This window comes from Neopelma chrysocephalum, unplaced genomic scaffold (genome assembly GCF_003984885.1).
Source record: "Neopelma chrysocephalum unplaced genomic scaffold, ASM398488v2 Primary Assembly neopelma1_133, whole genome shotgun sequence".
Classification (NCBI taxonomy): Eukaryota; Metazoa; Chordata; class Aves; order Passeriformes; family Pipridae; genus Neopelma; species Neopelma chrysocephalum.
The window spans coordinates 840,856-868,556 of NW_020897795.1; the positions used below are offsets into that span (position 1 = coordinate 840,856).

At 41.1% G+C, this 27,701-nt stretch overlaps 1 protein-coding gene across 1 annotated transcript in view; it reads left to right on the top strand.

Annotated features, from left to right (window-relative positions):
* The first annotated feature begins 3,849 nt into the window (after nt 1-3,849).
* Nucleotides 3,850-27,701, top strand: part of RNF150 (ring finger protein 150) — a 116,615-nt gene continuing 92,763 nt past the window's right edge. Inside the window, exon 1 of the mRNA XM_027698849.1 lies at nt 3,850-4,547. Coding sequence (XP_027554650.1) covers nt 4,082-4,547 — 466 coding nt within the window. The 5' untranslated portion in view covers nt 3,850-4,081. The remainder of the gene's footprint in view (nt 4,548-27,701) is intronic.

A 27,701-nucleotide genomic window follows, 5' to 3' on the forward strand; every position in this document is an offset into this window, starting at 1 on the left:
GTAAATCCTTATTTCATCAGAATTTAGGCAACCTAGTCTTTTAAAGCCTCGCTTTTAAATCTTTTGCCATTTTACCTCTCGGACTGTCCTAAGATGCTGAGATAGAGGTCCAAAAACACCATGGGATTCCATAAAAGAGGGGTTTGATAATCTGGCAGAGATTCCTCACCTTTAACTGAAGCAATTCCTAGCCATTCCCTTTGAGATTGTTAGGAATTTTGGGTACAGTCACACAATTCAGCACAATCTAAGCATAACAAGTTACCTTTTAAACCCGAAAGAGTATAAACTAATGAACTTTACCTTTTGAAAGGGCACTCTAACACAGTATTGCAGCACATAGTAGAGGTAGTTATATAGTGAATTTCAACATTGCTCATTATCAGCTGTTGCCTAAATCCAGCTTCTGAATTTTTATAGATCAAATCCGGAGCTGGAGTTCCCCACATGCCACTTCTCTTCTACTTATTAATCCTATTTCATATACTCAAGTTTGAATTTGATGGTCTTGTAGTTTTCTGCAAGGTATGCTTCAGCTGGAATTATTGTCACTTCAGAAACACAGAAAACAGGGAGAAGAATTTGTAATACATTATTAAAGTAATATATAACATTAAAAATTCAGAGAGACACCCCTCACTCCAATGCTACAGACACTTTAAAATTATTTTCAGTAGCATATAAAAGTAGAGACTGTGCTTTTCACTGTAATTCTGGCAAGGAGATTTGTGATCATGCTGGGCGAGTGCCTTGTATGCTTCTGTGGGCTTGGGTTTTTTGAAGGAGAGAACATAGGGTAGAGTAAGGTGGTGGCAAATGTCTTGCTGGCCTGAGGAGAAACTTATTTACAGCCATTTGGATGTTCATTGAAAGCACGGTTTTCTTGTGCCAGGATCAGAACAGAGCTCTGGGGGAGCTTAGATATTCCTGTGAACAGGAACAAATAACATGGGACGAACCACCATCAACAATTGCACCACACTAGGTGATTTTAAGTCAAAGCATTTACCTAGTTAATTGTAGTTCAGCTTTCAGCAACAAAAGTGCTCAAGTATTCTGTTTGTTTCATTCAGGAGTACTTTCAAGGTGAGAAGCGACCCCTGGATTATAAATTAATTGTGAAGAATTTCACATCTTGCACTTAAAGCATGCTTTTCAGTGGTGTTTGTTTGTTTAATTTGAATATAAGAGCAGCTTGTCTTTCACTTCCCAGGACAGTCACCCTTCTGAATTTTCTCCAGTGGACAAGCACTGTTTAATCAGCTACTTTTGCTCTGAGTTGCATTGTCTAGTTTAATCTTTGATTCCTGTTATGCTTTTATCCACTAGCTTAAAGAGCCTATTAATACCTGTTGTTATATCCCTGTGATGGTACTTACACAATGTAATCATATCACCTCTCTTCTTGAGAAGCTAAATAGATTGGGCAACTGAAATCTCTCCCTGGAGAGGACTTACTTCAAATTATTTTTAGGGTTCTTTTCTTAACCTTCTCAAGCATTTCAATATCTTTTTTTTTAAATGTACATCCCAAAACTGGACAGCTTCCAATATTTATCTCACTGGTGTTTCATGCAGAGAGAAAATCGCTTCCCTATTCCTACTTGTTACTCCTCTGAAACATCTGAGGCTAGCTGCATCCTCTTTAGGCCCCTTTTCCCTAGGAGTATAGCAAAATTCCTTCCTCCTCTGACCCCCAAACCCTTCCCTGTGTGTACTGCTCCAGAGCAGCTGGCAGCTTCAGTCACCTAGAGCCGTGTTTTTGCATTAAGCTCTATTAAAGGACATTCTGTTTCAACCAAGTTCATCTTATCTGGTCCGTAATAGGTTACACGGGTAATGAGAATGTCATGTATCATTTTCAAAAACCTGTTACAGACATGGTTGTGTAACTTTACTAACCACACTGATAATTTCCTCACAAAAACATGAATCATGTTTGCTTGGCAGGTCACTTCCCATAAAAACAGACTTTATCCCCATATGTTGGATTTTTTTCTCTCTTGTTTTTCTTGGGGTTGGTTAGTGTTAGGCTAATCAGCCTGTAACAACCTGGTCACCATAATTAGTTTTCCTGGATCTTATCAGGAAACTGAACACTAAATTTTTCCAGATATTCCTATTATGCCAAGATTTCCTTGAAGCAGTGCCAGAGAGCTGGCACTCTTGCCCTTTCTTTTGGGATTCATTTTTCTGGGTGTGTTGGTTTTTATATGTTCTTAGGAAATGTTTCTTAATATCTCTTTTATGAGTCAATAATCTGGCAAACACATCTTTCTTTCCAAATACAATCCTGAAATATTTATTAATACTTTATACCTTTTTTAATCCTCCTCTTCTAATAATACTCCTTATGATTCCAAATACACAAATGCTTTATTGCCCATAGCCCTAACATGAGATTGGATTTTCAAAGGGCATGGATTTTCCCCTTACAGCTTTTGCTTCCATGATGAAATCTCAACACTTTCTAATTAATGTTGATTGCCATCTACTTTTGTCTTTCAATGTTAGTTCTACATGGTAATTTTTTCTTCTCAGTTGCTGATTTTGCTTTTCCAAGAATGGGTTTTCAAGTAAAATTTTCCTCTTGCTTGATAGTAAAATTTTTGGTAAACCACCATATTTCCCGGTAAATATCTCTATTTTATTTCCCCTACTCACATGAACATTTTTCTCCCAAATGCACTTTTTTCAGCTTTGGGGAAATACCTTTTTCAAAGCAGCATGAGTGTGTGTAAAATATAGTTAAGGTTGCCTCCTATGTGCTTCAATCAATGGCAGCTATGAACACAAACCAGAAACAGGCGAATATTGACACAAGCAAGGACTCATCTGAATGAAAGTGAATGGTATTTCTAGCAGCGGATTTTAATGACAAGGGGCCTAAAATAGGCACCACCTAATTAATCTTGTGAGATATCCTTCTGTTACTGAATACGGTGATGGAAAACTGGAATTCTTGCCAGTCATTTGCGACAGTATGGACAGGCATAGAGTCAGTTGCATTTTGATTCTTTTGAGAGGGGTCAGGGTCGTGGCAAAAATTCTTTCGGGGTGTTTCACACTCTAAAAATCCCCAGATCCGGGCTTTCTCCTAGCCAAAATGAAACATATTGTTTAACCATCGGTGCCCGCGGAGTTTGGGTATTTCCAGAGAGGGACTTCGAGGCTTTGCCTTCGAGGTTCTCTGTGTTCCTGCCAGTTACACCTGAGTCTGGTAAACGCGCCTGCCAGGAAAAGAGGGGAAAACACCAAAATCCCAGTTGAAGCCGGGGCTCGGAGGTGGCGCGGACCGCCCGCCCGGCGCCCGCTCCCAGGCTCCCGGCGCTCCCACGCGGCCCTCGGACCGGCCCTGCCGCCCCACTGCCGGAAGGTGGAGCCCCCGCGCCGCTCCCGCCGCCGGCGCTGCCCCCGCCCGCCCCGGGGAGCGCAGCCCCTCCGATAGAGCGGGGAGAGAGCAGCCCCTTCTCCGGGCAGCCCCTCCGACAGACCGGGGAGACAGCAGCCCGTGCGCCGGACAGCCCCTCCGAGGGATCGGGGAGAGAGCAGCCCGTGCGCCGGACAGCCCCTCCGAGGGACCGGGGAGAGAGCAGCCCTCCCGCCGGGCAGCCCCTCGGATAGACCGGGTCTCGCAGCCCCTTCTCCGGGCAGCCCCTCCGCCGCGCAGCCCCATCGGCGGGGCCCGGGCGGGCACCGCGCCGCGCTCCGTGCGTGTGGAACTCCCCCCCGCCGCCGCCGCCGCCGCCGCAGCCGCGCCGCCTCCTCCGCGCCTTCCCCCGGCCGCGCTGCCAGCAGCGGGGGAGGCAGCTGTGCGGGCAGGGCGAGGGAGGGAGGGGGGAGGAAGGGGCAGGAGGGGAGAAGGAGGGAGAGGTGGAGGGCGGGGACGGGGCCAGCCCGAGGAAATCAAACGGCCCCGACATGAATTAGGCAGCGGCCGCAGAGGGGAGGGCCCCCCTCCCCCTCCGTCGGTCCCCGCACGGCGCCCGGCGGCGGCAGCGCCGCCCCGCTCGGAGCGGCGGCTCGGGGCGCGCACGCACACACGGACCGGCGGCGGCCGGGCGGGCGGGGGGGCCGGCAGATGAAGATGGCAATGTCTGTGATACAAGCGTGCCGCAGCCTGGCGCTCTCAACATGGCTGCTGTCCTTTTGTTTCGTGCATCTGCTGTGCCTGGACTTCACCGTGGCCGAGAAGGAGGAGTGGTACACGGCCTTCGTCAACATCACCTACGCCGACCCGGCGGGCGGCGGCGCCGAGCTCCGCAGCGAGAAGAGCGAGTGCGGGCGGTACGGCGAGCAGTCGCCCAAGCAGGACGCCCGCGGGCAGGTGGCCGTCTCCGCCTCGCCCGCCGACCGCTTCGCCTGCGACCCCGGCACCCGCTTCAACGCCCCGGCGCCGGGCAAGAGCTGGGTGGCCCTGATCCCGCGGGGAAACTGCACCTACAAGGATAAGATCCGCCACGCCGCCGCCCAGAACGCCTCCGCCGTCGTCATCTACAACGTGGGCTCCAGCAACGCCAACGAGACCATCACCATGCCCCACGCAGGTGAGCCCCGCCGCCCCCAGGTCTGTGCGGAGCGGGCGGATGGATGGACGCTGTTTTCCAGCCCGCTCCGATGTCCCGCATCCTTGGGGTGGGAGCTGCTCTGGGGGAAGGTGTCCTCGCACCTCCTGACAGGGAGCAGGGCGGGCTGTGGGCCTCGCCGGGTGGTGGGTGCCCATCGTGGGGGGGGCACGGAGCACCTCTCCATGCTGCCATGGCAAAGGATGGATGTGCTGCTAGCACATCCATAGCAATGCACGCCGATGCTCCAGGGGTAAAAAGTTTGGAACGTGTAAAGTTTGGGTCTAGTCAGAGGAATGGTTGGGACGCTGAGCCCACTGCGAGGCACCCGTGTTTTGTTGTGTCCCGAGGGTCCTCTGGCAGGTGCTGTGTGGGATCGGGTGTGATCGAGACCTTCAGAAGAGAAGCGTAGTGGTGTGGTGCAGGCTTATCAGGAGGTGCAGTAAAGTAGGGAACACGGTGTCCACTGTCTTGGCTGCAATAGTGTAAAAGCTGTGAGATCCAGTAGGAATGTCGAGTATCTGATTTGGTGAGAACATGAGATATTTTGTCCGGGTCTGGAATGGGGGAGAGTGTTTCACTCTCCCAGGTGAACGATGAGATGGAGTTAGTGCTTGCAGTGTCAGCACATGGGTGCTTGGCTCCCAACATGTGCTCGTCAGCTGGAACCAAGGCAAAATCCAGTCATCGGAAACAACCTAAACCTTGGCTTATGCCCACGAAAAAACCCCCACCGATTTTGTAACAGTGTTTGATCTGAAACAATGTTGTTTTAAAAACAGTTCACCAGATTTATATTTAGGGATGGTGTTTTCTGCCAGGGGTCACTGGTCTGTTATACCAGCTGCCTATGCGTGGAGACAAAATGCCACCTATTGTGAAATCTCAGTTTGGTTTCCATCCAGTAACTAATCATGCCCAGCTGTTTCATGCCAGCAGAATCTCAGCAGAGTTAGGGGTAGATTGAAACACAGTAATGCTGCAAAACAGGATGTTATTCTAATGACATTTTAAATTTCCACAGTAAACTAGCTAGCATGGATGTGCTGAGAAGCAATTTGTTACCTAACTAAAGTGCTATAATACTGCTGATGCAAAAGTAGTGCTTTTGGGACCTCTTGTGTGCAGCCTCTTTGGGAGATTAACAATTTATATTGAGCAAATTCGTGTTTCTTTGGTAGGGTTGGTGGATGATGGGGAGTTTTTTAGTGCTTTCCTTTGGGTTTGTGAGACAAGCAACTCATAACCTCTTGAGCTGCTTAAAACTGTGTGCTTTATAACCTGCACATGGTTTGCTGGCTGTTCAGATTATACTTCTTGCTACTTAAAGTATCTCAGATTATATACTAAGCAGTATAAAGTAGTAGGAGCTTGGCATACTTACGCACCCTCAAAGTAAAGCCCAGGCTGTTCTAAAATTTAAGATGCAGCATCGCTTGTTCTTCTGTAGCGGGTTTCTCTAAAACTGCCAACATGTTGGATCAATTAATGGCTTGCCTGTTTTTGAAGTATGCACTAAGCTGTTTTCCCACACAAATGGTGTTTTATTAAGAAACAGTGGGAGTAAAAAATGTGTCTAACCTTTTAAAATGTTAGAGCTTTGGTTTGTTTTAAAGTTCTGAGATGAAGTAAGCAGGGAAACTTTCTTACTGAAAATGGCCTTAGATTTAAAAAATATGAACATTGTATCAATTATCATGGGGGAATCTTCTTTATGTCATATGACTCCGGAGGGTTCCTTCCGAGAATCCTTTCTGAGTACTGAATTGATACCCAGCAGTGGGATTGTACAGTACCAGAGGCTGAAATGAAAGGAAAGTTGCAGAAAATAATCTGAACTTGTGGAACATGATCACTGAGACTGGAGGGCTTTGCTGATTGATTGGATGAGGTTGTCTTCATTTTAAGGATTTTTTTTCAGCAAAGTTGAATAACGATTACCTTAGAGAAAACCTGCCCTCTGCGCACAGTCAAACCTGAGAGGAGTTTTAGAGCCTCAGTCTACTGGAACAGGAGGAAAAACAATTATTCTTAAATATTTGGCAAACTAGCAAGGATTCAGAACTGGATTTATCTTTACTCTCCCTCTGGTACCACTGTTAACACTGGGACGGAGTGAATATACAAGCTGTGTAAAATTATGGCTGCAAGTTTCTGACTTGCAGCCTTTGACGTCTGCTCGTTCCCAGTCTAAGTGATAGCACAAGATTCAAGGGAAGAATGAATCAGGTTCTTGCTTTCTGAGTTCAGCAGCATCTGCAGTGCTCTGCCTACGCCAAATCCTGGAGTGGGAAGAAGAAAATTCCATCCTGGAAAATACTTGGAGGGTGAGAGGGGAGGGTGAAATATGACCTAAAAAGCAATTTAAAAGTCAAAAGAAATATGCTGTTACTCCCTTTTTTTTTTTCCTCTCTCACAGATTTTTTTTGAGGTTTCATAGAAGTTTAAACAAACTCTTTCTATACAGAAAAGTATATCCTGTTGCAAAACTATGTGGATCCTGCCCTTACTATGCAACTGTTACTCCTAAGAGGTGTTTTATGTACATTCTTCTCTTCAATATGCTTTGCCTTCTTTCTCTTAACTGTCATTTTATCTCTTTTTGCTGCTTTTTCTGCTCCTCTCACCCTCAGCCTTGCTTCTTCATCTCTAGCTTCATTGCTCCTCTTGACCATGTTGTTGTGCCACTTCACAGTGCTTTGCCCTTGCCACTTTATTCCCAAAGCTCTCTTTCTCCTGCCAAAGATATTACCTCACAGCTCTATGTTTAATTATATTTCCTGTTCTGTGCTACAGTGCATGCCGATGACCCTTAGCTTGTGTGGTGCCTCCTGATTTTAAAATCTGTAGGCAACTGTAGCAAGACTCTGTGCTTCAAGTTGAAGGAGGTTCATAGACCTCCTTCCCACCACCCCCAAAACAAAACCAGGGTAGTGTTATATTGAAGCTTGTTATGGAAATCTTAATATCTGGGATTTATTTATAGTGCACCAGACAGAGCAGACAAAGTGTGCTATTTGAACTGGTTCAGTCACCGCATGGAAAGCCTTTGCTTTCGGGGAGCTTGCACTGAGGTCACTGCTTGCACATCCAGAAGGGTGAGGTGGAGTTGTGACATCTGCGTTTACAAGGAATGCGGAGCTCTGGGGTTCTCCTGATAGGATGCACTCAGTTTGTACATCACCTGCTGCAGCCTTTGCAGACTGGCATCTCTGTGTTTATTGGCTTGAAGCATGGCATAGGAGCTGTGAGTATGACTTTGTTTGCTTTTTGAGTAAGTAGGTTTTAACTAGAGAAGGAACAAAAGCTTCTAGAATTTCTATTTCAGATGCTTCGCATTTCTCCTAAATCATCTTTCCTGGTAGAAAAGTACTCTAATAATATAGAGGATGTTCTTTTTTTCTCCAGAAGAATAATCCGTGGTGTTGGCTAGGGTTTCTCATTGGAATTAGCTGTCATCTAGGTTTGAAGAGGCTTTAGGCACTGTGTCTAATTTAATAGCTTAGTATTAATTTGAAGTAGTCTTACTACCTGTTGTAGCACATGTCCTAACATTTCCTCTGAGCTCTGAATAGGTACAGTAGGGGAGCCTTCCAGAAGGTGATACACGGTGAGAACTTCCTTCTTTTCAGCTCTTTTTTGAGGGAACCTAGGTTGACCGCTTCTAACTTAGGCACCTGTCAGGTGCTTGGAGCTAGGGAGGAATGTTAACTGTGACTGTACATGATTCATATGTGGGTAAAAATCAAATCTGTAGTGTTCTCTACAGTTTGTAACATTCAGTCTGAATTCTGAGGTGCATCAGATTATCTCACAGAATGGATATGTTTGTTATGTGAAGCAAATTTCATCCTAAGTATTTTGCACCAGAAGCATACGTGAGTCTGGCAGTTTTGCATTCTTCATATTCCACTGCTTTTCCAGTGCATGCCATCACAAATTTTAAGTCATGTGCTGCACATATGACAGCCCTTTTGCAATGAAGGACAGATGCCTCATTTTTTGTAATTGCTTGTACACTCTGGCAGCAACTAGCAGCTGTATCTTGGAGACATGAACCTCATCTGTGGTCTAAGAGGACTCTGACTTCTTCCCTCCTTCCCTGGCCCTCAAGTGCAGTATGTGTGCACCGAATTGCATGAGGAGGGCATGGCCATCCCACTGTAAAATCAGATGTGTCCCTCCGCACGTGCTATGAACGTTGCCAGCCTTAATCTGAGTGCATTCAGTTCAATAGCAGTTTCTTCCCTTGTACTCAGATTTTTGTTCCATGATCGATGACCAGTCTTGCCTTTTACGTAGTTTAAGATGTGTTGGTAGTAATTTTGGCTTTGGGCTCCCCTGTAGATTTCTACTGATATGCAAATTAAACTTTTGAAGTTGAAGATTTCTCTCTTTACAGACTTAATTCAGCACTGTAGCTACATTTGTTTCTTTAGTAAAACAATTGTTTTCCTAAACTTTTGTTGAATTCTAATGAGGAAAATGTGCTGACAGCATTCACACTGAATTTACATATGGGTAAGTGTGAATTAATTGAGAGCTGGCGATTTCAGGCTTCCGGGGCCTGCCATAATTATTTTCTGTTCCAGACACCCAAGATTAATTCCTAACAGAAACTAACTCAGTGCTGGAGGGAGATGGAGATTAGTACATCTTGGAGGTTTATCCATTGAGGCATGGCTGGCGTGTGCTGCCATCCTTAGGAGCTCCTTGATTCATCATGGAGGCCTGGCTGTCAGCAGATTTTTAAAATCTGGTTCTCTATGTTTATCAAAATCCAGGATTTATAGCACTAGCTAGAGCCAGCAGTAGTGCCAGCAAGCTGTCCCACTGTATTGGCTGGTGAGCCACACTTCTAGCTCTGCTATGGTGCAATGCTAGACTGCTCTACTGCCCCTGTGTTCAGCTGTGCTAAGTGGAGGGGGCACTTTGTGGTGTTAGGTAACACACCTAACTGAATTAAAAGGAATGAATTTGACCTACAAGGACTAGAGAAATAATATTAGTTTTTGATAGTACCTGGGACAGCCACTTCAGTGCTGGGGCACTGAGTTTTGTCATTAGATGAGAGGCTTTTTGCCCCGTCGAGTCTCGCGTCATCTTTCAGCCTCACAACTGGTTCGTGTGTCTCCTTCAGAGCCCGCTGCAGACAGTGGAAAGACAGTGAGTCCACTGAGCTTTGGATCAAGCTGTAAGGTACAGCTTTTCCTACTAAGTCGTGAAGTATTGATTCATTGGAGATTGCATTGATCCTCCACGCTTACTAATTGCAAAAGCAGTTAGATTTCTGCACATCCTTTGGTTACCTGCAACGTCTGTATACAGTGATATTCATACAAGTGCTCTCTTCAGATCTCTGCAGTAGGAAGTGACACAGCAAGAAGACAATCTTCCTCAGGAACAAAGCTGTGTCCGCATGGATGCTGACTGCTGCCTGTTAATCTGGAGCACCTCGTTGGATTACAGTCTTTAGGAGAATGGCTTGCTTTTGATAAAGCAATGGTTGGTTCTAGTCTCGTTGGTATTTTGCCTTTAAAATGTTAAATGTTAGCTTGGGTTATTAGAATATTGGGGCAGTGTGTGGCTAGTGTGGTAACAATTGTAGCTCACTAATTGAGGCAGATGTATTTCTGTGCCACCCCCCTTCCTGGTACATCACAGACCCCAGGAACATTTTCAGCAAAAAGGGAAAGAAAGTTCAGTGTTGGCACTCTTTAGAGTTTCTTTTCCTAGTAAGAGAACAGGACACTTTTGACTTTTCTCATGTAAGCAAAGGCCTAAAAGAACCCATTATTTTGCTGCACTTGTTTGATAGAGCTCATAGTGCATTGCCATGTGAGATGACTGAGTTTCAAGTGACGTCTGCTGAGACCACAGACCAGGCTGATGAAGAGTTAGATCTTTATGAAGGGATAGCCCAACTACTTCTCCACTTCCCAATAATTTCTGCATAGCTAACCTGCACAGAAACGGCATTCATTTCAAGACAAGCCCCACTTCTGCCCTTTCAGCTGCATTTGAGCACTAGTCACTTGATGACTCCTTTGCTACTGAAGGGGGTGAACAATACAATCATTGACTCATAGAAATCAGATATGGGAAAAATTGAGTAGTCCATGTAATCTGTCCCTTTAGGAATGCAGGACTGCTTCCTACCATCCCCTACCATCACAGTGTTTTTTGCTTAGGAAGAAATTTTGGGGTGCTTAGAACCAAATGCAGTCTGTATAAGGAGAATGATGCTGAGGCAACAGATATAAAATGTGGGAGGATGTTAATTAGTAATACTATATCTTGCAGTAGTGTTTAATTCTCATAACTTCCACAAAGGCATAGCTGCTAAAGGTTTAAAACCCGACTGTATCCATTGTATCACAGAGTTTATGGGAGTTACATGGCAATTGTAAGAAAAAGGAAGTGGCAAAATATTTTGTAACTGTTTGTGTCCAAATAGGCTTTACTATACTGTGTCTTGATTCCACAGTGGAATGTGACCCAGGACTTCATTTGTGACCAGCTCTCTCTCCTCATTTCACTCCACAGTGTTTTGGTTTCTCTGCAAAAGAAATCAAAAAGGTTGGGCCACAGGTCAGGTACTGCACAGTTTTACCAGGTCCTGAATGTGGATGAGCAGGGGTCAAGGACCCCTCAGGGTATCTTGCTTGTTCATGAGTTCATCATGCATTTAGATGTAGTATCTCAGAACATAATTTTATTAAGAACTAAAATTTCTCTTACCTGGAGGAGAAAAGCCAAACCACTTAGGTGAAATTTCAACTTTTAAAATTTACCATAATAAGTCTACCAGCTTTATATCTACTGTCTGATGCACTGGCCACATTAGTGTAATTAGAAGTAATTCTTCAGCCAAGATAGGTTGAAAATTACTGATTTAGGTGCTTACCACCCTGCTGGAAACAATATTTTTTGGTTAAAAAACAGATGGATGGAAACACCTCTTCTTTCACCAGTTCTAGTAGATGGAGAAAGTTTGTGAAAATTGGTTTGCTTATGATACAACAATACTATGTAGCTGTGTTTTACAAGAGAGGCTTAACAAGGGCATTCTTTACTTTCTGGCTCCTCTTAAATAAATAATTTGAAATAAACCTTAGAAAACTGAACTGAGGAGAAATGGAGACAATGAAAAGATTAAACTGTTTTATTAGTATTCTACATTGAAATATGAAAAGCTAGCATATTTGTTTCTTTGCTACTTAAAGATATAATAGCTTTTTCAAATAATTGTTCATTTCTTTTCCCTCTCAAGAGTGACTTATAAATAACATTAATAAAGTGAAGTACCTGTTCATTTGCTTCTGACAGTATAATCATAGTAATATTCAATTATACTACTACACCTAAAGGTCTGTTGAGAGTTTCAGTCTCGAATTTGATGTGTTTAACTGTGTTTATATATGTAATAGAGCCTGCTGTAAATTGGAAAGGTAGCCCATTTATTTTCAGTTTGAGACAAAATTAGAGGAAAAAAATGTTTATCTTTTTAGTTCCCAAATCACAGAAACACAAGTTACAGCCATGTAACTCCATAGAGTCCTGGCTCGAGTATGCCTTGTGTACTCCTTAAACATAGATAGAAGCATTACATCTGCATAGGAATGTAGTTCCTCCAGGGATACACGGAGCAGGGTGGGTTGGCAAGTGCTCCCTTGTACTACACATTTAATGAAACATAGCATTTTAAAATTAATTTATATTCCATAGTGTCTTCAGCCTTTATCTTGAGAGAGGACCCCAGCAGTGGGATGTTCCATAATAAAGCAGTTCTTTTTGTATGGTTTTCTACAAAGATAGACCCCTACTATTGACATATTTTTCTATGAACCATCATCATTTGTCACTGAATATTGGCTTAATTATATAGGATTTTATTCTTCCTCATAATTTGTTCCATACCTTGTGCTTCCTCCCTTTTGATATGCTCTTAGGTTTGCCTCTTACTGTTCAAGCCTCTCCTTACAAGACATTTTTTTTTTGCAAGTCATTGTAAGGATATCTCACCAGATAATATATGTATTTTAAAAGGCATTATACATCACTTTAATCTCTGGCTTCCAGCTTCATAAATCACACACCATTAAAATGTGCTCTTCTATTTGTTGCTTGATCTTGCAGTCCTTGTCAAAAAATCCATTTCTAGCGTGGTCGCTGTTACATTGCATTGAATGTGCCTGGCATTACACAGCACCATTGAGAAGGAACTCAAGAGCCTAGAAGGTAGTTTCATCTTTAGTTAACATGGATGTCTAATCTTAAGATTGCTGTGAACTGTGTCAGCACTAGTTGAATATGTGTTGTGGGTTGCCTAGGTTCAGACCCACTACAATAAGCTGTGTGGTTCTGTTCTTTCGGTTAAATTGATTTGTGGAGAACTTGAGAAGCTTTTGCACCTAATTGTTACTGTCATACTAGCAGAGCATTTCCAGTTCCTCAGGATCAAAGCTCTGAGTGTCTAAAAAGTTTCACAATAAAAGGTTTCTTGGGTTTTCCAATTATGCAGGAGCTCTCTATCAGTATCTGATAAAGATGTTCGTGGTTTTACATCCCGTGATGCTTTTCCATTTCAGAGTTTTCCATTTAGAAGACAGAAATATATTTCTACTTTTCCTTTGTGTTAGAGAATCTTAAACCTTTGCCCATATTTCTAGGACATGTCTGTGTTTGTACTCAGAAATTAATAAATCTTTGAAACAGAACAGTCTGATGCTGCAATCACATTCATGATTGCTTCTTATACTCACACAGAATCTGCTTTCCCCTCTTGTGCCTTTTTAAGCTTTTATTACATGCTCACTGTCTCCTAGTTTTACCTGCCAGTATCATGTTCCTTGACAGAGGCAACTTTCCCAAGATTGTGTAATCTCTGTGCCTGGTCTCTTATTGCTCTTTATGTGTCCATGTCTTTGAAGTACCATCTGCTTGTCTATCAAATTCATACCTTTACTAAATACTCTTTCAAGACTTCTCATGCTGGAAAATGAGGAGCTGTATGATTGAAATACATTATGTCTTGTTATAATGCTGCCTTTGATGTGTTTGTCTTGCCTTATTTTTCCCTCAATCCTGTATCCTCTTTATTTTCTTTTTAGATTTTTCTCTCTCTCTTTTTTTTTTCCTCCTTTACTATCCATGCTTCCAATAAATCTTTCCCTTGGACTTCTCACCCTTTTTTTTTCTTGCCATCTTCACTTCTCCCTTTATGTGCTCTGCACCTGTTTTTCATCTCTTCCATTTTAATTTTTTTATTTTTCCTTTCTGCCCACTCCTTGCCAGATTGACAAAAGTAGGTAAAGGATATTAGCTTTGTATACAAAGTTGGCTGTAAGGGGAAGCAGAGCAGGATTATTGCCTTTTGGTTGCTTTTCCTTTGCAGCTGACTCTGGGTTTAAAGAGCATCTGCTGTCTGCTGCTCAGGGTGGGCTTGGAGGAGTGGGACACCAGCAGTTGGGCATAGCACATTTGCTATGCATACAAGGGGGTTTGTGCTGAACGCTCCTAAGTCTTTTTCATGAATTCTTAAAAGACTAAATTATGATCTCCTCTGTGAGAAGGGGCAGATTCTTCTCTTTCATGCCTTTATGGAAGAAGATTAAGTTTCCCCTCAGTGGATGCTAGAAAAACTGATGGGAAATTTTTCCAGAAGTGTTTTACTTAGGTGGTGAAATGGATTTTCAACAAAAAACTGAACAAAGCTTTTGTTCTCCAGAAGAGATGTCTTTCAAGTCTGAGTTTTAATAAAGATTTTATTTTAGTAAGTATTTAATGTCTCAGAATTTCAGGTTCAGGAACAGTTCGGTTCCCCTTTCCCTTTTTTGATGATATATTAAATTTTAATCAGCTTCTACCAGCTTTAGACACTAGTTCCCCTCCAGAGCACAGACCTCACTTCTTCCCAACTCACATGTTACACTTCTCCAGGAATCAATGCATGCATTTGATCACAAGTATTATTTAAAGAAGTTGACTTCAAGTTTGCAATGCTGAATTTCTTTTCCCTGTGATGGTGTGACAACAGCTTTCTGTCTTCCCACAGAGCAGTCCCTAAGCTATAAGATTTTTGGCCCTTGTTGTGTGTCCTTACAGGCAGGCTCGGCATGACTTCTGCACTGTGTCTGGAGACACATGGGAATGATATGAGATAAAAATTGCCCTCACAGACAAAGGCATAACAAGGATCAGTAGTTGTCAATGGAAGTGAGACAAATTCAGGCTTGTAGTAAGATACAATTTCCTAAATGGTTGTCCATACCTTAATGCTCTTTGAATGGGATTGGGCAGCTCTCTAAATGTCAAATGCTGGAAAAAATTACCTCATTCTTTGGGAAAATTATGGCAGGATGTGTACAAGGAAGGTTAGAGAAGGTGATCATGGTAGTTCTTTATGGTTTTAGGGTACCTCTGGAACTACCACTCAGCTCTCTTCCACACCTGGAGACTCAAAACAGCTGAGGCAGAAGCTCTGCACCATGGGCGAGGGTAAACCCTGTGGCCTGAAGCATCAGCTTTTCAAGACAGGATCTTTGCAAAGACCTGGGCTGGGTAACAGTGATGATGAACCAATGTCAGCTTGATATTTCTTTGTGACAGTTGCTCATAGGAGAGGAAACCGCAAAAAAAGGCACTTGCAAGAAAAACATAGTCTGAGCCACTTCTATTTTTTGTGTCTGAAGGTGGCTAACAAATGCAGAGGGCTGCCTGTAATCCTCCACAAAACAAGCATTTGCTGGAGCATCTGCCTTGCATCATGACAGAAGTTGAAAGCCTTTCTCTTCTGAAACTTTTATTTAAGTGTTGAATGCCAGCAGAAGGGAATGCCATGATTGAATACAACCTAGTGCAACAAAGCTATCACAGGTGAGGATGAAATAGTTCAAAAGGCGGTAGGACTATCATTCACTTCACCAGAGAAACAGCTAAAATAGCCATTAGATGAAAATCATGTGAATGAACCTGAACCCTGGAGAGGTGAATTCATGTTGATGAAAAAATAATAACCATCGAAGTAGCTTGTGACCCCTGTGGCATCATCAGTGGGAAGACATTCTTCCTCTCAGAGACCCTGAAAGTTCTTTGAATAATCCTCATTTCAATTCTGCGTTGACTCTAATTTCTCACTGGTACTTACTGTCATGATCTTTGACATTTTCTTATTTGCTGCCTCACTGCTGTTTGTCCCAGTCCCTCCTTGGAGCCTTTACAGGTGGTGGGAGTGTTCCCTGAGGTGATGAGGTTCTTGGTCAGATTATGTTCCAGTTTGAGCATGAATGTTTTCTAGTTGCCTTTAGCAATTTTGCACGTTGGTTGGTGTTTGAGAAAAGAGCATTGTATTGCTCAGAGTGCTGCCAAACTGGATCCACAGGTGAATTAGTTAGAGAAAGCTACCAAACAGCTTAACTGTATGTGGAAGTGTTATTTCTAAGCCAGTCAGGATACTCTAGTGCTTATTGATTCTTCAGGGAACTCCTCTGTCATCTTCACTCCCCTGACCTACTAACCCCTGCTTAAGAAACTACACAGGAAAATTTCTATTTTCCATGGTTTGGCTTGTGGAGGTTTTTTTGTGGGTTTTTTTTTCCCTCCCTCCAGAGACATTATCTTTTCTTTATCAAAGACCCAGACAGCCTTTTTTCCTCACTTTTTTTTCTATCCTGCTCTACTAACCAGAACTTATTGGGATGCAAGTTATGAGACTCCATAGCCAATTTTAAGAGAAAATTATGACTGTATAACTTCTTGTTTCTAAAGTTTCTAATGGTTGTTAGTTCAAGGAACTTTTTGGTCCCAGAGAATTGATATTATCTGGTTTCTAAATACACATGGCATCACTTCTTTCTGTGATAATTAAGGGCTTCATTCCTATTAACTAATTTATGTAACCATCTTTCTGCTATTACACTTATGGAAAATAACAAAGCAAGCACTGAGTTTTTAGCATTGAATATCTTCTACTGAGTACCTTGTACATTTGTAGTGTAGAGTCTGTTCTTAGTTCTCAACCATTGCTATGCTGAGTCAGCACAATGATTGCTGTTGGTCTTCTTGTGTCCACAGACCAGGAATATTTTTTGCCAATGCAAAGATAACTTTGCAGATTTTATCACAAAGCTGTTGTCTTTGGCTCTGACTAGAGCCAAATCTGTTGTGGATTATCCTGCAAAACAGGAGCTACTGTGTATATGTAAAACAAAGGCTGCTTGGTAGTAATGGTAGCAGGGAGGCAATTCTAACTGTGTCTCACCTGGACTAATATAGAAACTCTTAAAATCTCTTACTTGCAAATGAGATCAATAGTTAAAAACCACTTCTCACTTTACTAAGGCCATGATTTTGCTGCCATAAAACTCACCATGAAGTAGGTATTTTAAAATTTATGTTAGATGTTATTTCTAATGTCTACATTACATTAAATTAATTTGGAGAATGCTTCATGTCCCAGTTCAGGACAGTGTTTGTACAAATGGTTATAGTTAAGCTCACGATTAATTCTTGCTGAGAATGGGCCAGAAGTTGAGCTCCTTGACTAAAAGTCACTGAAAGTGGTTTTATGAGAAAATGTCATCTATGAAAGATGCAGAAGTGTCTGATGCAGCCCAGAGGCTTATTACTAAGAATGTTACTGTGGTCACCTTGGATGAATAGTCAAGGTCCTTACAATAAGACACTTCTATTTATAATTGTAAAGATAAGATCCATAGACTTTGTATATTTCATAAAACAGGTACTTTATAAATACTTATTAAAAAGAGATGCTTTAATTATATTTCATTTTCCCACATAGCTTGGCTTTCTGGGTTATCGGGCATTGCCTGCATCACTGTAAGAAGCAAAGGTGCCTCTCTCAACTTTCAGTGAGCACTGTGCCACTTCCATCTGTGGAAGAGTTGACCACCCAAACCCTATAAAACCCAGGTGCTGTCTGTTCTGCACTGTGTTTTATTTGATGTCTGTTACCAGTGCATGCAGAGGAACAATAAGAGCTGTGAGAAGCGTGGATAGCTGGTTAGTTATTTGCAGATGGCTTAGAGATATACATCAACCAGTCATTTGTACTTGCTAGGTGAGCTAGAGGAGTTCATGTAATTTAGAATAGGCACACAGCATTTCTTGCTAATCAGGGAGTTGCCTAATTTGGAAATACATAATACATACTCTGAGGCCAATCTGATACACAGCAGCTCCAAAATTTACGCCCATTCCAGTTTGGGAGTAATTATTGTAATGTTTTGCAGATTTGGTTCCAGTAGATAAAATTTTGCATCCTCCCTTGTGGCCTTATCAGTCTGATAGCTTCATTTTGCTTTGAGAAATTCAGGAGAGCTTTCCTTGATGTCCCCAGTTGTACATAGGACATAACTTTCAGCCACAGTTGCCTGGGTTATGTTGAGAGAATGGGAAACTGTAGCCAAGGAGGAGGGAAGTGTAAAATTAACAGACATTCCTCCTTCAGACATTCCTAACAATCCAACTGCCATATTTAGTTAAAGGGATCTGCCTGGAATTAATGCAATACTTACTTTTAATAACCTTTAAGTATGTATGGGTGCCCCATGACAACTGTTGTAACACACAGTAGGACTTGCTAGGCAAATATTAATGTAGGATATGCAAGTATTGATGAGTACGTGAGGTGACTCAGTAGTGTCTTGAGTGCTCTGCAAATCTGTATTTATCACCGCAAGCCTCAAAGATGTTCCATAATCTCAATGTGAATGGCCTGCAGTGGGGTGGAGGTGATTAGTATCCATTTGTGAGTGCTGTGCTTTTCACAGGCCTGGGCCTTGGTTTGCCTTCTACTGTGTCTCCTTGTTTAATAAAACAGAATTGGAATCCATCCATCGGCGAATTGCTGCAGGTTTGATTAATTTGTGAATAAACCTGATATTCATGCTGTTATCCAACAGTTGTCTCCACTTGTTGGCAAGAGTTTCAGTCTTTATTGAAGTGCTCCGTATTAAGTCAACTTCAAAAAGAAAAAAAACAAAAACAATTTCATTTTGGTTTCCATCTTTAATAATGGCAATGTCCCTATCACTGAAATGGATAATATTGACAGCAAGTAAGCACCCCCAGGCTATAACAGTGAAGAGGTTGTACCTTTTTCTTGTGAAAGGATGCTGCACTGTGCAGACTTGGTGTCATGAAAACTGAAAGAATATATGAAGTTTTAAATAGGCAGATGAATTCTAGGTCCACTTCTCTAGCTACTTAGAAGAAGTGGTTGGAAAAGTCACAAGAAGTTCACAGGGAAAAAACCCTCCCCAGCACCAGTATAATGATCTCAGTAGTTATTACATGGAGTATTTGGATTATATTGGGCTTTAACCTGACTTTTCCCAGGCCATACTTTCCTCATACAATCTGTTTTCAGACTAGCTCAGGTTTGATTTCTGAACTTTCAGGTTAGTCACCATTTAAGAGTCTCCAAAGTTCCCATTTCATTTATTTATATTTTTTATTGTTATGAAGAGAAAACCAGTAACTGTCCTGTAAATTCCACCTTTCTTTTAGAAAAAAATCTTTCCTTTAGAAAAAGCATTATAAGTGTGCTGATTGCCAGCAATGCGCTTACCTATGCCATTAATTTGTAACCTCTACTTCTGAAATCCTAACCATGCTGAAGTCAATGCCAAACCTTCCTACGGATTTCATTGCCAGGCAGTTAAACTAAGAAAATAAATACCTGAGCTCATTGTATCTTCTGCTGCCCTCGTAGTATTTAACACATTTTCCAGTACAGAAGAGCCCCATTCATCACAACCCAAAAGATATAATACCGGTCTTTCACCAGCAGTCAAAGTGAAGTATTAATAGTCAGCACTTCATATGAATTGTTTACATCTATTGGATTCAATTAACACAGCAGACAACAGCAGGGCTTCATTAAGATCATTTTGTAATTGAGTAAAATGACAGGCCAGCCTGTGAGTGCCTTCAGCCTATAAGTATTAACTGGCATGATTTCTCCAGTGCATTTAAGAAAAGGTCCACCTGGCTTCAAGTGATTGTATAAATTATGTAGTCGTTGTTACATTTATGATACAGATAAAAGTTAATTTTCTTACCTTTTGAAGTACTTGAGAACAGTAGGTCTTACATGTATTTCTGGGCTTCAGTGGGCTTCAAAACATGTTTTTTCTGAATTCTACTGACAGCTAAAATTTAGTTCTTCTTGCAGGGCTTACAGCTTTAGTTTGAAATGAAGGGAATCTGGTGGTGTGGTGTTGTTTAGAGCTGTGCTGCAGGAGGAGGCTGAGAAGCTGGGTGTGCAGGATGCACATCCCTGCTAGCTCGTCTCCAAGAGCAGCAAGAGAGGTTGCTGCCTGACAAAAGTCAGGGTTGAGATAAAACCTTCTGAGTCTCAAGCAGGTACTGGCTGGATGCACTGCAAACATACCTGTTCTAAATTTGAAGAGTGAGAGCAGTGTGGTTTTCACACCTTTCTTCACTAACTGGTATACTAAGAAGAAATGGCAATGATGACAGCCTTATCACGAGGGGAATGCTTCCGTGCTGGTTTTTAGGAGAATGCTCAAAAATTAACATTTGCAGTCTCCAGTGAAGGAGTGGAATCTGCGTTTTATACCATCCATCTATATATTGAGTAAATGTGGACAGTTGTCACAAAAAAGATACCGAGTCTACCCACATTAAGCCTGGAAGAGGTCATTCCTAGATGGTTTCCTGTCTGACCAAGTTTAGATGGCATTTAATGTGGGCTGAATGTGTTCGAGACAGAGGATTAGCTCTTAGATTTTGAAATATGTGGTTGGTCGGTGATTTTTTTCTTCTTTTTTTTTTTCTGGAAATATCATTCAGCTGAAGAGACCACAATGCAGGCAATACCACATGGTGATTTCAGTGCACTCGTCCAAGCTTGCATATTGTGTTTTGAGTGATACTGATCTGTTTTGAGAGCTTGTGGGGTTTTCAAAACCACTGCTATGTTAATCTCATTTAGGTTCTGTGACATGCTTCAGATCACTCTCTTTTTCAGGGTCTGGTTACAAGATATTGAATGAGGTTTTGTTCTGCAAATGGGTTATTTTCAGTTTTCACTACACCTTCATTTTGGAAATCTGTGACTATTTAACCTCTTTGTAAGTCTTGAGCATGCCTATTATGGTGAATTTCTTTGCTGATTGAGATGGTTGCTAATGAGAGAATCTCTGTCTCTCACTCAGTATAGGCACTGCTGTGTCCTTAAAGACATCTTGCCTTTTGATCTCTTTGGTCCAAATTAATTGTAGGAGGCTAAATGCAGACAGAAATATCAAATGCACAGCAATGCTTAACAGAAGTGTTACAATTACATAAAAGTATCAGAAATCAAAGGGGGTATCCAGGTAGGTGATTCAGCATAGAAATAACAGGGTGTCTGAAGTTCATGACTTCAGCTCGCAGTTCTATCTGCTCGTACTGAGGCACTGAGTCATCCAAGGCAGAGAAGCTAAATGAGGTGAGAGAACATAAGCTGTCATACAAGAACCAAGGTAAATAGAATTACCCTTCTTTCATGTCCTCTCATGTATGGGCCGAACTTGTCCCCAGAAATATATGAGCAGCAGTAATATAACCAGGAGAGAATAATTATCAATAGTTATTACTAGTATTCCTCCCTGGGAGCCACTATGTGTTTTGTTTGTTGTTGGGTTTTGTTGGGTTTTTTGTTTGTTTGGGGTTTTGTTTTGTTTTAATTTGGTTTGGTTTTTTTTTAAGGGAGGGGAAAGAGGCATGTAAAACAGCGTGTAAATATCTGGAACAGCATGATAACATCTTCTGAGTTGCATATTCCGGGAATAACTAAAAGTTACCATTAAACTGAAGGTTGGCTTAAAACAAACCTTGGTTTGGAATTAGGCATATAACTCAAGTACATCCCCTTCACATCTTCAGCTGCATCTTGTGTCCTAAAATTTGCTAAATTTAGTGCAAGATTTTGTTTCTGAACATCTTAGATGTGGAATGTTTCATATAAAATTCTTGTTTCAAGCCATTTAAAGAGTTACATAATTCACATTCAAACTGAAATTTCTGGCTCGGGTACATGTTCAGATAATCAAATTTCAGTAAGGAAGTATGGCACTTACCTTATCTGTTTCAGATAGATCCAGTGTGGAAAACTCTTAAAGGTACTGTACTGTAAAGAGATCTGCATGGGTATGCATTTGAGCATTAAAAAGAAAGAATCTAATTAGCAAAGTACTGTGATATCAGCATTATGTTAAGTGCTTTTGTTTTCATCATCCTCAAAGCATGCCTAAATCTCACAGAGAAACGATGGAAACCATATAATGAACCGTATAAAATCGGTCACAGCTGTACAAAATGTAGCGTGGGCAGAAATGTACTTTTCAGTGAAGCCTGAAAATACTGACAGGTAACTCTGACAAATGCTTTGTTGTAGAAATATGAGCACGTGCAACACACACTGAAGAGGTTGTTTCAGTAGAGTATCATGAATTTGCCTGAGAGGAATTTATTTCTAACTGAACAGTCAGAAGAAGAGTCTGTACTGCCACATTCCTGTAAAAAAAAAAAAAAGAAAAAATAGAGCTTTTAAAAATTGCTAGACCATTTTAAAGAAGCCCCATTTCTGTGCCCTTTTCTGATTTAAAGGGGACTCAGGAGAGAGGGAGGAATAAAATTGTGTCTCAGCCAACTCTAGTCCTTAACCTTTCAGGTCTTAGAATGTAAATAAAATGCATTGTCTTGGAATGTAAATAAAATGTGTTATACAGTCAACTCATAATCTTGCAACTCGTATATGCACAGGTGTAACAGAGTGGGGACAAGAATTTGTCTGCTGTTCATTAGCATTTCAGAATACTAGAAGCAAGAGATTCCATCTGGAGAAGAGTTTCTAAGCTGCTGAGTACAAAAATGAAATAAATTTTGTTCCCATATTGTTCCAAGTGCTTGATTAGAAATGAGTCAGAGAGTGGTCTCTGTTCTTCTCCATCTGGACGTGTGTACTCCATGATAAGCTCCGATATGAAATTTAAAAAATCTGTTATAAGTGTTTAGTTCCTTAGCTAAAAAGACAAGGTTCTTTGTAGGCAAACCGTAGAGATTAGTTTTACAGTTTTAGGCCCTCATGCTGAAAATACTCATGCGGGCAAGTACCATGCATTGCTTGATCTATTTATAGCTTTACTCAGTGTATGTTTTTACCCAGATGGGGCTTCTTAAATATCACTGGGCTGTGTGTATGAGCAGCAGTTCTCACTACAGTGCAGGACAAGAACCCAGGTAGCAAACAAATATACTTAATTAAGTAGGTGTTCACAATTGGTTAATACAATACTTACAACCTTTTCACTGGTGTCTCTCTGCAAGAAGGATCTGTAACTGACAGAACTTTCAAAGTAGCTTTTAATTACTGTTTTATTATTATTTTGGATAATTTTCTTTACAAGGATGAATAAATAACATTCAATTTTAAACAATGGAGAAATAAGCAAAAAGGGTAGTACTCCAAATCTGGAGTAGCCAGGAATGGATTCCAATCTTCCCAGGTCCTCTTTTCTCGGTGCTAATAGATCATTTCCATCCCCACAGCACCTTGCTTCTCCAAACTTGCTTTTTGCTAGTTTTGGTTCTGTAGGTTTACTCTTTCCATATACTTGAACTCCCACCAAGATTGGTTTGCGTTTCTTTTAATATAAGACTCTGAAATCTTCCTCTGTGCTCAACTGAAATTAATTTTTATTTGCTTTTTCCATTAGCTATTCTTGTAATTCCATTTAAAAAATGTTATAATTTTAATACGTATTCTGAAATTCTACTTTAATCTACCAATTGATAGTTTTGTAAATCTCAAAAAAGAAAACATAGCTGTGAACATAATCCAGACAATTACATTAAACATGCTTACATTAAACTATGGTTGGACTGAATGCCTTTTCCTGTGCCCCTCCCCTCCTATTGAAAGAATAGATTTCATGTTAAATACAAAATTTGAATAATACACTTTTTTTGGACATCCCCAGCCACTGAATGGTGTTTCAACTGCTGATATCCTCATACTTGTATGAGGTATCTGGTGTACATGAACTCACCTAGAATGGCTAATTTTAACCCTTGCAGTGACAGAGACTGTGATTGTGTATAAGGATGCCTGCAGCTCCCTTTGGGAGGGTTACAAATGAAAGCTCAGTATGAGTCCAAGCTAAAAGTATGGGGGTTTTTTGGTTTGGTTTGGTTTTCCTGTGCAGCATCAGGAAGCTGGCTTCCCTTTTGCAGTTTGTTACTTTAAAAACATTGGAAAGTACTAATGTACTGATTTAAGTGGGCTTAATGATTGCAAAGTATTTTCTATGACTTTTAACAGGTTAAATTACTAGATTGGGATCACATCAAAGGAACTGTAGGATTATTAGCATTACAAATCTGCATCCTGATCAGAACTACTCATCACATTGAGTTCAAGGTGATGAGATTAATATATTTCTGTAAAATGAATGAAACCATCTCAGGTTCTAATACAGCCTCTTGTGCACTGCATGTAACTTCCCTCTGTAAGCAGCCAGGTACCATGAAGTGCTGATTGCCATTTTTAAGCTAATGGTAACTTACTGGTTCTAATTTAGGAGACTACAAATTACAGAGAAGCAGTGAAGATGGGATAGAGCCTCTTCAGTCATAGCACTCACAGCAGGGGCTCTGTCTTTATTGTAACTTGTATACATTTGACATAAACCCTTTATTTTTTAGAAAATAATTTTTGCCACTGTTCTGAGAGGACAGAGTTAAGTGGAAAAGATTCTTTGGGGGAAAAAAAGTCTGCAAGATAATTTTAATGAGCTTTTAGATTTTTTTCAATAAATTCGTATGTATGTATGGGTTTTAACACTATTGGAGGTTTTGTATTAGTCTACTCTTTCTTCCTTGTCCTTCTGTCCATGGCACAGTCTCTCCTTTCTCATGTTCATGAAAACCCCAGGTAGGAAACATTCTGCAGAAAGCCTGAGAAAACAGAAAACTTAATGACTCCAGTGTATTTTCTTCAAAAATACATAGACATCTTAGCAGTCTCTCCCCATTTTTCCATGCTCTCTTCCTTCCTTGTGTTTCTCCAAGCTACTTGTTTCCCACTCCCATATTGCAGTTTTCTTCCCTTATAGCTCTTCCATAATGAGTTGGGCTTTAAAAAGATTTTTAAAACTTAAAAAAGAAATAGCCTTGTTTGTTTTCTAGATTCTATCATACCTGATTCACCCTGCAGTCCCTTAGTTCCATGATGGCCCAGCTGAAGTCTAGGTGAGTGGCAATGCTGCAACAGGAACAGGCAGCTGTTGGTGAGGAGGGCCAGTAAAATTTGTAAAATGACTCTGTTCCCAAAAAAAGCACAGGGTGGAACTGCATATGGATTAAGTCTTATGTTGAACATCAAGTGCAGCTGTGTTTATTACACTGTCTGCAAAACAGAGCAAATAGTGTGCAGGCAAAGCTCAAAAGCCCCTTAGCAGCTTTCTAATCTGAGGTCAGTTGAGAATGGATTCCCATTCCTGGATTCAACTTTCAGTATAGAGGAAAGCCCTGTACCTAAATCTGCTATGTACTCAAATGTTGTTTGAAATGGTTTGGGCTGCAGAAAACCATCTGATAGCTTTGCTTGAGGCCCAAGGGACTGGAATTCATGTAAATAACTTATATGTGGGCGTGGGACTGTCAGTGTAATGTGTGTGTCCCAACTTTCCAACCTCAGAGTGCTGACATAGTCCTTTCCTGCCATACATCCTTAGGCTGTTCATGTTGTTTTCTGACACTTCTATCACACCAGCTGCAGCTTCCCACTCCCCAGGTCTTGGCATGCCCCGTGGGTTGGCTGGCTTGATGATATTCCGTGTTCCAGCAGAGCCGACTCTTCCTGTAGAACAGCTATCATATCCTTGATGACCTCCTGTCCCATTAGCAGTTCATCCTCACTTTGTCTCTTTCCTCTCCCTTCTGACTGTGATTTCAAGTCATGTCACATGCCACACTGTTACAGGGCATGCATTTGCTCACTCTTAGCCGTGTGCTTGCCTGATCATATTTAAACAGTGCTTTTCCGAAGGAGTGCACTGTAGTCTTCTTGCACAGTTTCAGGGACTGTATCTTATTGAAACAGCTGTAATATTCTGACGTGTGGTGGAACTAAATGCAGCATGTCTGTTTTTCTATCCAAAATGTTTTAAGGGGCAGGGGAAGATTCTCAAAGAAAGGCAGCTGTGGTCAGGGAAGAGCAACGCCAGAAAATCTGTTAATGCATCTTGGGTAAATCTGTCTGTGGCTACTTGGTGGTGGTGAGGATGTTATAATTCCCAGTAGCACATACAACAGAGTGTTCATGCTCATTCTTCACATGATAGCTGCATGGCTGTTCATCTCCTGTCCATACCTGTCAAATGTGAAGGAACTAGAAGTAAGTGCAGCTCCTCTCAAATAAGGCTAAAAGCTGCATCTTTCTCTCTATTCATCTTCCTTCTGTCCTTTATGACTTCAATGAAAAACCAGGAAAAGGTTTCTTCAGCATTTCTTTTGTATACATAACAACATACTTCCTTGTTGTAGCTTCAAGGAACCATTATGCTTTTCTGCTCTACCCTTCTATAGTCACAAGTGTCTCAGATCGTCAGATGTGCTTCATACCTAATAGCAGAATCTAAACATTGCAAATCATGTCAAGGTTATAAAAAGCTTAAAACTCAAAGTCCAGGCTAGTCCTGACCTGAAGTTGTTGGCCTTCTTTTCTGCATAAGCCTGAACAAGTATAGTTCAGTATTTAAAATCAAGGTAGAGCTTATTTTATGAAGGTGTATCTGATCAGTCTAGTACATGAGTGCCCGACTGCACATCTCTCTAATGACAATGAATTATCTGATTAAGTTTCTATCTGTGTCACACTGTCTAGACAGTGGACAGCACCTTCTCCTTATCGTTTTTCACATCTCTGTGAGTTTTCTTGTAAGTTAACAGAACTGATATTCAGTCATTGCAAACAAACAGAAAGTATTCTCAAGCCGTTATCCAACTCTGATTATGACTTACTTTGAATAAGACTTGGTGAATAAACCTATCTTTGGTTAAGATTCTGGACATTTTGAAATGCATTTTAAATTACTACAAGCCTTTAATCCTGTGCTGCCTCCCTGTCATAGATGTACTATTAATTCATTACTATGATTTTTTCTGTTGTTTTGTAACAGACTTGGCGAAGGTGAAAATTGTAGCAGTTGAAAAGAGGAGATAAAATGTGAAGGTAATGGAAAAGCATTTTTGTCAGCAAATGAAAAGGTTTTCATTCTATTTTGCAGATGGGAGATGTAATATGCTAAAAATGGAACTGAATATGCTTCCACATCTCATTTGAATAGTAATCAAGCAAAGCAGAAGATCTGTACAGGATCAGAGTACTTGGTGTCAGTATTGCATAAACATGGCTTGTTTTTTTTTTGGCTGTTTTGGTCTCACACAGAGTCCAATATATACTTTACATTTAAAATATGTGCTCACATTGCATTTGAGATGGGGTCTTTTTGTATTAGGAAAATTTACCGAAAGGAATGTAATGGACAACAGGGAATAGCAGCTACCTTCATTAAGTATTGCTTTTATTACATCAAATGTTACAGAGTGGGATCAGATTAGAAGTGGAATATTTTGCCTCTTAGTTCAATGAAGATGGATGAGGAGTTAAAAAGCTGGTGCTGGAGCCTAATATTAGTATAGGCTTATTGTCAGGCTCTTCACCACCAGCTGGAAAGCAGTGTTAGTAAAAAAAAAATCATTAACACAAAATCTTGTTAGGAGGTGGATACTTAGGCTGCAGTTATTTTATCTTAATGTAAGAAGAATGCATTCTTTGTTTTTGTCTCTAGAAGAAAAAAATTACCATATTAAGATACAAGAGGAGAGCATAATTCAATTGCATTTTGTGATCTTATTCTGCTTCTGCTTTCAGTATTAATTTTCTAGCTGCCATATCTACCAAAGGTATCATGTACAGTGGTAGCAGCCCTGGTAGCTACTTGTCAGAGAACAGTTTATGGCTCAAGGCAGTTGTTTATTTTGTTTGTTTAAACTTAATCAGGAGTACAGTTGACTGTCCAATACACATATCTTGGCTTG